The 13,224-nt window shown below is 41.0% G+C and overlaps 1 protein-coding gene across 1 annotated transcript in view; it reads right to left on the bottom strand.

Moving 5' to 3' along the window:
* LOC146400930 (uncharacterized) overlaps positions 1 to 13,224 on the bottom strand; it is a 109,647-nt gene that overhangs the window by 67,135 nt on the left and 29,288 nt on the right. The window contains exon 4 of the mRNA XM_084971127.1: positions 3,172 to 3,364. Coding sequence (XP_084827253.1) covers positions 3,245 to 3,364 — 120 coding nt within the window. The 3' untranslated portion in view covers positions 3,172 to 3,244. The remainder of the gene's footprint in view (positions 1 to 3,171; positions 3,365 to 13,224) is intronic.

Below are 13,224 nucleotides of genomic sequence, written 5' to 3'. Positions count from 1 at the left end.
CAATAATACATTCACCAGAAAAAACATTAGTTGGGAATCAGTATTAGAGAAAGATACATTTTGTACTATTTTTTAAAATTTAGGCAATCAATATAAGTAATTTTATATGTTGCTTTAATCTGAAAGGACATTTTATTTTTAGAAATGATTTTATTTTTGAAAATAATTTTTGCAAAGAATTATTTTATACATCAACCAAAATAAATAATAGAGTCAATTGGTGGTCAGTGAATACGTATTTCAAAATATATTTCTAATTAATATTTTTCACTTTTTAAAAAGTTTTCACTTTTTAAAGTTTTATTGAAGTATACTTGATATACAATGTTATGATAATTTCTGCTGTCCAAAAAAATAATTCAATTAAACATGTACACACATCCATTCTCTTTCAGATTCTTTGTCCACATAGATTATCAGAGAATATTGGGTAGAGTTCTCTGTGCCCTACAGTGGGTCTAAATAAATTTTTTTTGAGGTTTTATTTATTTTCTTATTGAGGTATAGTTGACTTACAATATTATATTAGTTTCAGGTGTACAATATTGTAATTGCATATTTTTATAGATTATACTTCATTTAAAGTTATTACAAAACAGTGGCTATATTTCTGATAATCCGGGTTATAATGGCTGCATTTCTTTATATCTAAAGAAAGGAAGCTAGAGAAAAATTGAAAATACTACTAGAGAGATTATTTGTAATCAGTTTAAATTCAAGATAACTTAGTTGATCATTGTGAATCTCTCTGATAAGGAGAATGTGAAAACAGAAACACACGAAACAAGCCAGGGTCTAATTAATTTTAATGTCCCTTTTCACTCTCAGAAATATCTTGGCTTCGTGTCTTATTCTGCTCAGGATGCTATGACGAAATACCATAGACTGGGTGGTTTACACAACAGACATTTCTGGAGCATAAAAGTTTGGGATCAAGGTGCCAGCCCAGTCAGGTTTGAGGTTTTGGTGGGTGTTCTCTTTCTGGGCTGCAGAAAGTCATTCTGTCCTCACACGATGGAGAGAGAGCTAGAGAGAGCGAGCGCACATGCTCTCTGGTGCCTCTTCTGGTAAGATCACTAATCCTGTCATGAGGCCCCACCTTCATGACCTCTTCTAAATATATACTAGCCTCTCAAAGGTCCCAGGGTCCCAATACCATGTAATCTAGAGATTAGGACTTCAACATATGAATCTGGAGGGAGATGCAATTCAGTCTATACCACCTGGACAATAAATTTAGGGGCAAAATTATCACGATTCTTATCATCATGCAGTAACAAAGGTCTGGTCCATTGTTGGATTCCTGATGCATGGTCCTTGCCTGGTTTTGGTTGTGTATGTCTGGCTCCAGTGCATCCAAATCAGAATGAATATGTTTCCCTTTAGTCTGTTTGCCAAGCATTTTTTCTCCTCTTCTCCCTGTCCCTGGACGCCCTCTACTCTTCCATCTCTCTCTTAGCCACTTCTGTGTCCCCCTTAGAACTATAGTCCCTCGTTTTCACCTTTGTAGGGGATGTGGGAGTCTCTGAGGCGGCATTCAGGCATTTCGCCTAGACAGGCTCATTCTACCAGTTGCTACTCCACAGCTCAGATGCCATGATGAATGCTGGGTACCTCTGTGAGGCTTGCAACTTGCTTGGGAAGCAAGTCAATGGTTCTCTGTGGTCCGGGTTACCCTCAGAATAACTTGAGGTTTTTATTGTTTCTCTCCACTCCTAGCACTTGCCCAAAGAGACAGCCACTGGGCTCCTGTTAGGGATTCATCACCATTTAAGGTGACCAATCACATTCCCTCTTATTTCTCCTTCCCAGAAAGTTGATTTTCTCTCGTTTTTACTAAAGAACTGGCTCTTAAACCATTCCACATTAGTTACAAAGACATAGTTTAAAATTTGGCTCTCCCAGTTTAAAAAATGTTTTTGGAACCCTCTATCAAATAACTTCACACTTGCAGTTAATGCCTTAGGTTTCAAGGTTATGGTGGCTAACACGAGTTTAAAAACAACAATAAAAATGGAAATGACCTCATTGTTTACTGGCTCTAACCTTGTCCTAAATAATGAAAACTAGTGGCTCCACAGGGGAGGCAACAACAAGAATGCTGGAAAGACAAACCTTAATTATTACTTCAAAATGTCCTGCCAAAAATGTTGGAATTTTAGGACTGAACAAAATCCTTATAAATTATTCATCAAGTCCACCCTTTTGTTTTATGGATGTCCTGTGTAAAGTGAGTCCCAGACAGATGAAATGAGTTTCCTTTAAGACTATATAGATTCTGAACAGCAGAGGTAAGACCATAATGAACTTGACCTCCAGCAGATACAGAACTCTTCCCATGGATCTACACTGTTTCCTTCTAAAGACATCTCAGTTTTTCTGAATTTCTCACAAATGTAGCCTCAAGAAATAGAGGGGGCACTTCAAGTGCATTCAGTGTGTGGTTGAATTCTGGTCATCTGCGGAGTTCTAGACACTACATTTCTCTAGTGCACACCAAACTCCCCTTTTGCCTTTTAACAGAGACTCTTCGGAGTGCTGCTTTGTTGTAAGCACCTACATTGATGCTGGCAATACTGTCAAGCCAGGTCTCTTTCTGTACCACATGTTTAATTCGTGAACCTGGATTCAAACTCCAGGACATCAGAGTGTCATGGAATTAAGTTGCTTTAATATTCATATTGCTAAGGGAAAAGAAAAATGATTTAGACTGTAAAAAGGAAACCCTCTCCAATTAGGCTATAATCTAAACCATAATTGCTTATTAAAAACATTTTCTTCTCACAGAGTTGAACCAAGCTCCTTTCCAAAGGTTTTCAGTTTCACGTAGAACTTTCCAGACTAGGTTGCTGTATGAACCACATTCTTTCCAGTTCTGAGATTCCAGGATTTTAACCTTTCCTATGCGACACCTTCCAGTCTTAGCCAAACTCTGAACCATATCAGGATTTTTAGGGAAAAGAGTTCTAAAACTGTCCTATAATAAGGCAATGGTCAAGGATTAAGGATCTTTGAGTGCATGAATGTATTTTTGCATGACACTGAATTTTTCTTATTGATTTGGTGTTCAACTACAGAATTTTAAAAAGGATTAGGATCTTTGAATGTTACTATCTTCTTCCTCTATTTGTGGTTCATAATGGCAGTAAACAAGAAATAAAAAATTCTCACCTTAAGAAATGCAGGTCCCAGGCAGCAAATGAATCTTTCTTGTTTTATGATCTCAATAGGAGAGTTGTCTTATTTATTCCAGAATAAATTTGTTTTTCTGCTCTTCGAATTCATCAAAACTTTCTAAAACAATAAGGCCTGCGGAGGTATTTAATGCACACAAAGCAGATTCTCCTGTTTTTAAACTTTTCATCTATAAGAGAACAAGATAAATAAATCTGTTAAGGACATTACAATTTTAGAGACTGAACATAGCTATTTAAAAAAAATGTGGAAATACAAATGAGCAATACTAGAAAATGTAATGCAAATGTAAAATAACTTATATAATTATTTCCTGCAATGCTTCATCTTTTGAAATACGGTATTTATAAGGGTGCTTAGCTTTCAAAAACAACAATACATTGTATATAAACCAGAGAGCATGCATAGCGGCTCTGTTTAGAAAATAGCAAAGTAGCATGTAAAAGGCCTCTGTTTAGCTAGCCCACCCACCAACTAGGAGGAAAGCTAAAATAAAAAAGAGGATGGACTATCCAGAGTTGTTACCACTGTGTCAAACCTGGGATTTTCTTTTCTAAACAGTGCTTGCCAAGTAGGGGCTCAGAGTAATTATTCAATACTTTTATTCAGTGAGGGACTGAATTTGAAAATTCAGTCCAACACAACTTTCCTTGTTTTTTGTTTTGTTTATAAAATGTGGCTCCCCCCCCCCCCCGCCCCTGCCCCCGACATAATGGGGCAAAAACAGGCAGAGAAAGAGTAACAATAATCACCCTTTACGTTTGCTCTCCATTTTCCAACTTTTACCTTTTTTCCTTTGATCCCAACTATACCCTTCTGTGGAAGGGAAGATAAATGAGGAAACTTGGCCTCCAAACACACATGTGGAGTTCAAGTTCATGCAGCTTATTCGTGACAGAGTCAGGATGATGCTATAGGTTTTCCATCTCCCGAGTTCCTGCTTTTTTTATGACATTAGTTACATAAGGTTTGTTTTTTCCCCTCTGAGATGTGGGAGCTCCCGGGTCAGGGACTGAATCCATGTCACAGCAGTGACAATACCGGGTCCTTAATCTGCCAGGCCATCAGGGAACTCCCATAAGGTTTTGATTTGTTATCAATGCTGTAGAAATTACATATATTCAATGAAAACGATCCTGAAAAGTTATTCATTGCCTTGTGGAAACTGGGGCGCTAAGATGCCCACACTCGATCTTGAATCCCCCAGATTTCTGCGTCCCTGCCAGATAGTACCTGGGTACTCTCAAATAGAATGCATGTATAACTAAACCCATTGTCCCCCTCCAGGCAGCCTGTTTCCTTTGGCTCATGCATGTGAACCTGGCCTGCCAAGTTTGCCCTTACTCGGCGGAGAGCCCCATGCAGAGGGCACAGTGCAGCTCATACTGGCTGCCCGGCCAGTGGAGCCTGCTAGCCTCCCTCTCAGCCAACAGTACACACCCAGTTTCTCCTCTGCTCTGCTGCCTTACGTGTGTGCGGTCCCACTCAGTTTACTTTATTTTTCATTAATTTTTTTTTTTTTTCGTCTTTTTAAAGCCTGTTCCTGTGGCACATGGCAGTTCCTAGGTTAGGGGTTGAGTCACAGCTGTAGCTGCTGGCCTACACCACAGCCTGAGCAATGTTGGATCCTTAACCCAATGAGCAAGGCCAGGGATTGAACCGGCATCCTCATGGCTACTAGTCAGGCTCGTTACTGCTGAGCCACGACGGGAACTCCCCCACTCGGTTTACTTTAAAAGCAAGCCCTCAGATGTTTCTTTTTCTAATTTTTTTAATTTTGTTTTTTATTGAAGCATAGTTAATTTTCGACATTGTCTTAATTTCTGGTGTACAGCTAACTGATGCAGTTTATGTTGTTTGAAGCCACAGAGTTTTCGGTGATTTGCTAGAGCTGCAATAAAGAACTCATGGACCCATGTCCCATTGGGGGTGACATCTTGTTAACTCTATTTTCAATATGTCCAGAATGGAACCACTTTCAGCACTCCTGCTACCACCCAGCTCTAGCTTCATCATCTCTGCTCTGGATGATTTCAATAGACTGCTCTGGTCCACTGTTCTCCATTCTCCTGCCCCAGATTCTGGCCTCCAACCAGCCCCTGCTGGCTTTTTTTTCTTCTTTCTTTCCTTTTAGGGCCACACCTGTGACATATGGAAGTTCCCAGGCTAGGGGTTGAATCAGAGCTGCACCTGCAGCCTACACTATAGCCACGGCGACGGCGGATCTAAGCCGCATTTGCAAACTTCACCACAGCTTGTAGCAATGCAGGATCCTTAACTCACTGAGCAAGGCCAGGGATCAAACCCACATACTCATGGATACTAGTTGGGTTCTTAACCCGCTGAGCCACAACAGGAACTCCACCCCTGCTGGCTTATATAGCACCTTTGTGAGAATCAGAGAAAGGTTCCCCTTTTCTCCAAGGCAGACACAATCTCATGCCAGGGTTCATGGCAAACAGACTGAATGTACCCACACCGGACACTGTACACAGCAGCCCTGCTTACACCTTTCCAACATCGGTCTGCATCACCCTGTTAAAAGTAAGTCAGACCCTGTCACGGCTCTGCTCAAAGCCCTCCAAGTCTCTCCATCCTCTCAGTCTTTGCAAGAGAACTGCAAACCCTCCATCATCTGGCATTTTTCAGCAGGAACTGAAGGAGAAGCCTGAGTCAGGATGCAGTAGAAGTGATGAAGTTATATTTACTGGGAACCCCTGAATTGCTGTTCTGGTTGTTTACATCCAGCATCCTGACCAGTCATGACCCTGCCTATAGGCCGGTCAGTATTTTGAATATTAACCTCTAGAAGGGCCCCAACTCCCGAAACCAGAGCTGGGATCTCAAAGGGTTGCCAAAGCCAGCCGGCAGCCCAGGGGCAGACTCTGGGATCTGGAATGCAGTAAGAGGCATCAAAGAAGACGGAGTCATGGGTTGAGGGGATGAGTGAGTGGGTGGTCTGGGTAGACGTGGAAGATGAGAACCATTCTCTTCAGATGCTTTCATGTCTTTCTGTAGCATGATGTGTTGATGGATCAGGTAGCTTAAAGGGCCATGAAAAGGGCCTGTAAGACAGCCATCCTATGGACAGGATGGCCTTCTCATGAAGTCTTTTTGATATTTCAATCCATGAGAGAGTCAAGTGCATCGAGACTCTACAAAGAGAAAACTTCCACAGTGACTCTCACAATGCAGATTCCATCTGTAACAGGTCAGCCAAGAGCTGGGGGTGCCTCAGGGGTCCTATTGTCCTTCTGCCTGACCCACCAAGAAGTACCTCTTTGCCATGTGAAGAGAAGGCCAGTCTACCCCACATTCCCCCATCCCCCCAGTCCTACTAGAGTAACATCTTTAGACCTGCTGGTATTTTTCCTCTAAGTCTGTCCTCATCTTTCTTAGGTGCCTGGCTGAAAGCACAGACTCATTTGGATGACTGATAATGATGACAGTCAACACCGTGGTAACGAAACATAGAGAAAGGAAGGAAAAAAAGAAGCAAGTGAGTAATGAAAAACAGATCACTTGGGTCCCACAGTGAGATGTTGAATAGAGGGAGTCAGAGTTAGGATGCCCAAGGCGGAAATAATGAAGTCCAGGATAAGGGGCCGTCATGAGGCTCCCCTTCTCGCTCCAGATAAGTTAAAACAGCTTCCAGTGGTATAAAACATCACTTTGAATTCTCATCAGAGAAGGCAAACCACTGTCTCAGGATTAGCGTTCCAGAGGTAGCCTGACCACCGTAGCCTCACAACCATGACCACGTTCAAAACCGAAAGATGACTTTCGCAGCTGTTCTCCCCAAATGGTTTCAACACAATGAGGTTATAATACAGAAAAGCTAGGGCTGAAAAACTGAATATATATTCTCTTTAGAATAAAAGGAAATGACTACAAGCCCAGTAATAAATGTGGCAGCTTACTAGAAAGGCAAGTTTAAAGAATAAGGAAACTCATGTTAGAGATTAAATTGAAAACAGGTGCCAGGCCTCTTTCATGGAGTCCTAGCATGTCAGAACTGGAGGCGACCCAGGGGTAACCCATCCAATTCCCACATTCGATGTATCAGGAAACCCAGGTCACAAGAAATGGAGTGACTTGCTCCATGCCACACACCGTTAGTGTCAGATTTATCTCCCAATTCAAACCTCAGTCTGCCTTTCAGACAGCTTAATACCTCTGGCACAGAATTAATAAGAGAAACCTCTGTTTCTTTAAGATCTATTCTAAGTTTGAATCCTAAATAATCACACCTATTTGACCATTTTCTCCGCTACCACATCCTCTTAAACCTTACGCTTGACCATATTTTCATCAATGCTGTCACACTTTACCAGTATCTTCGGTGATTCAAAACCTTGACTATTTTTTTTTTCCATTCATTTGAGTCTTTCCTTCCCTCGCTACAGTCAAAGCAAATAAGCCCTCAATGTTTAAATCTACCTTATTACATCAGTGGTCTTTTACCTACCTATTTTGTCTGTTTCCCATCTTTCCTTTCTCTTATCAACCTTAAACACTGGCAAAAATATCACGTCATTTTTTGTTTCCAAAAATCTGTAATATTTTTCTTCATCCTCAGCAGAGCAAGTCTAAGAGCTTCATCCCCAAATCTCCACCATTTAATCATATCTTCCTTATCCAGTGAGTAACTGCCATTACTTACCAATTCGAGCCTCTAGCACCTCCCATCCCCATACTGTTTCAAAAATAAACTACACACAAACCTTCCACACATAAACTTACACATACTACTTACAACCTCCCCCAATAGAAATGCTTTTCTCCTCTCTTTCATGTATTGAAATTCTACCTGTTCTTCAAAGCCCAGAAAAAACAAACAAGATAAAAAGAAAGATAAACACCTTTGGTTATTCTGCTCCGGTGTCTTTTCTACTCCTCTGAGTCCCTGAGTATATATCCTATTGCTTTGCTAGTTTCTTCACTGTTCTGTGTGGATGTCTAATAAAATCCTGTCCGATATCCACACAGCTTATAGTCTAATCGAAAAAAAATTTGGTATGTCCTTTTCAATAGCCACTGTACACAATGCTCATTAAAAGCCTGCCAAAGAATCAATAAACGATGCCATGAAATGCCTGAGGAAGTTGCTCTCTACGTGGAATCTTCACATATATTAACATAGAGTCGATATTCTAAATGGTGTGTAGCTTCAGGGTGGTGGCAAGGAAGAACATCCTCTCAGAGTGTACCTGCATGGAAACACACAAGTCCCTCATCTAGATTCTCTGTGACCATCTTTCCTATTGACTCAATGTGGAGCAAGAAGGAAGGTAAGATCACCTCTAAAAGCCATGCTCTTGAGCTGACGGCAGTTCATTCACTCATCAGTCAGTCAGTCAAGCAACAAATATTATTTAGTTAGCTACTATGTGCCAGGCATTTTCTGGAAACAGTAAGTCTTCCTCATCCAGGTTATCTCTTTTTTTCAAGGAGACAGCCATTCCCTCCCTTGGACAGTGGTCTGTATGGTGATCATTTTTCATGTCTGCAATTTACTAGGTAGAAACGGACTCAATGTCCCTGGCTCAGACCTGGTTCTCTCTCCCTTAGCCCTGGCTCTCTGAAAAATTCCCTGAAAAAGTCGAATGGTTTCCCGGGCTCAATGTCCCTGGCTCAGACCTGGTTCTCTCTCCCTTAGCCCTGGCTCTCTGAAAAATTCCCTGAAAAAGTCAAATGGTTTCATTCTCACCAGAGACCTCTTTTTCTTAGGTTCCCACAACTGCCCCCAGTCCTGGGCTCATGTGAGCACCTGTGCCCCTGTTCTTGCCCACAGGAAACAGCTGACTGATTTTTCAGCTAATTATGGATATACTTACTCTGTTTCCCTGGTGTGATTCACCAAACTCTATCAGCACATTTGGTGGGGTTATTTTCCCATGGCAGATTCTGTCCTGGTTCCTGGTTAACCTTCCTAACTTTACTGGAACATCTTTACCTCTAAGGTTTATTTTTTTTTCTTTAGGGCCGCACCCACAGCATATGGAGGTTCCCAGGCAAGGGGTCAAATCCAAGCTGTGGCTGCCAGCCTACACCACAGCCACGATAATGCCAGAACCAAGCTGCATCTGTGACCTACACCACAGCTCATGGCAAGGCCGGATCCTTAACCCACTGAGCGAGGCCAGGGATCGAACCTGAGTCCTCATGATCCTGATCAGGTTCATTTCTGTTGTGCCATGAAGGGAACTTCCTAAGATTTAGTTCTAACAAAAATTTAATCTCTGCTTCAGTATATCATCCTACTTCCTCTCTAATAATAGTATTGAAAAGAATAACAGTAACAATGATGCATAAATTCAGCAAGTACTGTATGTTAGGCACTGTGCTAAGACATTCTTATTATTAATTCATTCAATCCTCATCACTCCTGAAGTAGACATTACTATTAGCTCCATTTTGCAAATGAGGAAATTTCTGCTCAGAGAGTAACAGGGTATTTATTATATCAGGTTTTTTTTTTTTTTTTTTAATGCCCTCTAGCAGCATCTAACAGTTAAAACCACCAAAGGTCAAATTTAATGATCTTTCCCCACACCCTATTACCAAAGAGTTTCCTCCTTCATATATGTAATTTCATATTAAAAACTGATAGCATAGGAGTTCCTGCTGTGGTACAGTGGGTTAAGAATCTGACTGCAGCAGCCTGGGTCTCTGCAGAGGAAGGGGTTCAATCCCCAGCCTGGCACAGTGGATTAAAGGATTCGGGATTGCCATAGCTGCAACGTAGGCTACAGCTGTGGCTTGGATTCAATCCCTGGTCTGGGAACTTCCATATGCCCTGAGTGCAGCCATAAAAAAGAACAAACAAACAGAAAAAAACCCAGATATAGCTTCTCCTTCCATGCTCCCCCCACCCCCATCCCCCAGGAAGTCCTATTACTATCTGTTGAGCTTCCAATAAACTCAAACTCATATACTCACACTGTAGGAAATCTACTTTCTCACTATATCTACAATCAGAAATATTTAGACTATACTTAACTTTGAAAGTTAATGAGCAAAGTAGAATATAAAAATAATTTTTCTAACATTGAAATTTTCATTAAAAGTCCAGCTTTCAAAGATTAGATAATTAGGGTCCTGACCTTCTCTTTCATCTTTCAGGACAGACATGGAAGGCACTAACTAGAACACTGTTGAAAATGACTGATGAATGCTGATGCTTTTGAATACTTTTTTTCTGGGCATTGAAGAGAGATGAGGCTGTTGCTCTGATTTTCCCTGATGCTGAGAGGTTGCACATTGAAGTTGCTATAAAAGTATCCCTTTGGTGGAATTCCTGTTAGATGACAGTCCTGAAATTAATGAAAACCACAAAGTCTCATTAAGGAGTCCAAAACATTTTATAACTGGTACCACCATCTTCCTCCACCTCTTTCATTTTGAGTTGCTTAACAAGGATATGCTCTTCTTTGTCTTGCCATTTTCACACTTCCACTGAAAGCTTAACTAACTCCATTCAGATCTGAAGAAAGGAACAATGCGGTTTTGTTCATAAGAGCAAACTGCTCCATGTCTAAGGAACAGCTTCTACAGACTCTCAAGAGAAACGTGTCTCCAGCCCCCAGCTCTTCCTGCACCTGCTTTCATAAAGTGCATTGCTGTGGGGTTCTTGCTTCCTCCCAAGGAAGAGAAGAGGGAATTTTGGTTCTAGTTTTGGAAAAAAAAAAAAAAAAAGGTGGCCTTGTTTCTGGTGGAAGAAGTAAGGAGGAACAGAGTAGTGGTAGAATAATGTATTCAGGCACATTGCCCAGCCCTTTTCTCGATGCTTTTCAGAAAAGGAACCACGTCAAGGAAAAAAGGAAAATTCTGGTCCTAGATCCTCCGAGTCCTGGGTTATAAAGAGTCATAAAGGTGGTGATTTAATGCTGGTTTTCTGCCCACAGCTCCTGTCTGTGTGTTAGTGCCAAGCCAACCTATAGCCTTAGGAGGGCTAATTTAAGTTGAATCATTTTGTATCATTTGAATGAGTTACTGAACTTTTTAGTTTAGCACTCAGAGCCAAGCCTGAAAGGGTCTCAGCCCTCACCGGCTGTGCATCCCGGACAATGAGGCAATTAGGGAAGTTGTCTTCCAGTGGGGCCCTTCATTCCACACAGATTTGGGGGGGAAAAGTTAAATGACACTGTAGGCAGTCATTAAATGAAAATGTTCTGTTTCATTATTGCATTCGTTAATAAGTCTCTAAGCGCTACAAACCATTCAGACCAAACTTGGCAGCTCTCCATCACGCAAAGCATTGATTCTGACTCACAGTTGTCCAACTCCTTAAACAGATGAAATTAATGCCTTGTCTTTTAACAACTAAAATTTGGTAGTATAGAAACCTTCAGTATGAGGGGTTCTTAAGAATAAATGCAATGAAATGGTAAGAAAAATGTTGGGATCCATTATTTGGAGTTTTTGGCATGAAAAGATGCCTTTTGTTTAAAAGTGAGCTTGCAAGGTTGGTAGGAGGATGGCGTGATCTGACACAGGAGGTTTACGTACATTTTCTCAAAGAATAAGGAAGTGCATACCTATAATTTATTTATCCATTCATATAATTAAGTTAAAAATATGTGTTGAACTCATCATGGGCCACTTGAAATGTAACACTTAAAAAAACTGCTGAAGTTCATATTCCTTTTGAATAGCGTGCAAAGATAAGCCTTAGTAGAACACAGCTGTCATCAATAACACTTGCCCTGAAAAAATCACCATCATGATGATGTTAAGTGTGAGCTGCCCCCCGCTGCACCGCCCCCACCAAGAGAGAGAAGATGAACCAGCAGGTGGTTCAAAGCACTAATGATGGAGTTAGATAGACTTGATTTCTGGTCCTTCCCTGCCACTTACTCCTGTTGGAGGACCCTGAGCAATGTGACTTGGTGAAGCCTAGATGATTTTCATCTATAAGAAGACTAGCATAGGAGTTCCCGGTCGTGGCGCAGTGGTTAACGAATCTGACTAGGAATCATGTGGTTGCAGGCTTGATCCCTGGCCTTGCTCAGTGGGTTAAGGATCCAGCATTGCCGTGAGCTGTGGTGTAGGTCACAGACGCGGCTCAATCCTGAGTTGCTGTGGCTCTGGTGTAGGCAGGCAGCTCCAGCTCCGATTAGACCCCTAGCCTGGGAACCTCCATATGCCGCAGGATCGGCCCTAGAAAAGGCAAAAAACAAACAAAAACAAACAATCAAACAAACAACAAAAAAAGAAGACTAGCATAGCATCTCTCTCTCTCTCTTAGGTGGTTATAAAGATTAAACGAGTGTTGAACAGCACATGGTAAATGCTCAATACATTTTCACTCATTTTCTTAGTCATAATATGCTTTCCAATCTCCCAGTGATTCAGATGAGTAAAGAAGGAAAAGTTCTCAAGCAGAAAAAAGAAAGCAGCGGCAAATATCTTCTGAGGGACTCCCACAGACTACTGATGGTTTTAAAATAAAAACTGCTGCCTGTTGATGTCATGGTGTTGACATGACAGACGTCATTGTGAAAAAAAGAAAGAAAAATCAGAAGAATGCAATCTTCATCCAGGACTAGAAACATGTCCCTTGGGAGAGCTTAACAAGATAATAAAGAAAAGACACAGGGTAAAAAGATGCAGACGTCTGAAAGGCCTGTCTGAGGGAGACCTGTCACATGGAAGTGTGACAAATATTGGTTAATGGCAAGAGGAGGAGTCCAAAGAAATAATAAACCTTCTAGCCATGACTGATGACAGTATTACACCAGAAAGCTTGTAGGACAACAAATGAGGACATAACTGTAAATCATTCCACATCAACACGGTTTCCAGTAACTTGTGGAAGTCTTTTAGAAGTGTGCGTACTATTTTAGTAATTTAGTTCTAAGGACTGCTAGATGACTTGAAGCGTAGGCTATGTCAGAATGCTAATATCTTCTTCAAAGAACTGAAAACGATCATGTATATAATTTTACTTCCCTTGGTTTTTGGTCATTAGTCTTTATATTTTAAATTAATGCTAACATTTATTTTTAATTTAGTCCTTATTTTATA

This window comes from Sus scrofa, chromosome 8 (assembly GCF_054392235.1).
Source record: "Sus scrofa isolate SSC_HxYL_T2T_F1_AM1 chromosome 8, Sscrofa_HxYL_maternal_Yorkshire_Landrace_v2.0, whole genome shotgun sequence".
Lineage (NCBI taxonomy): Eukaryota > Metazoa > Chordata > Mammalia > Artiodactyla > Suidae > Sus > Sus scrofa.
Note: the sequence above shows the minus strand (reverse complement) of the source record. Positions and strands in the feature narration are given on the sequence as shown.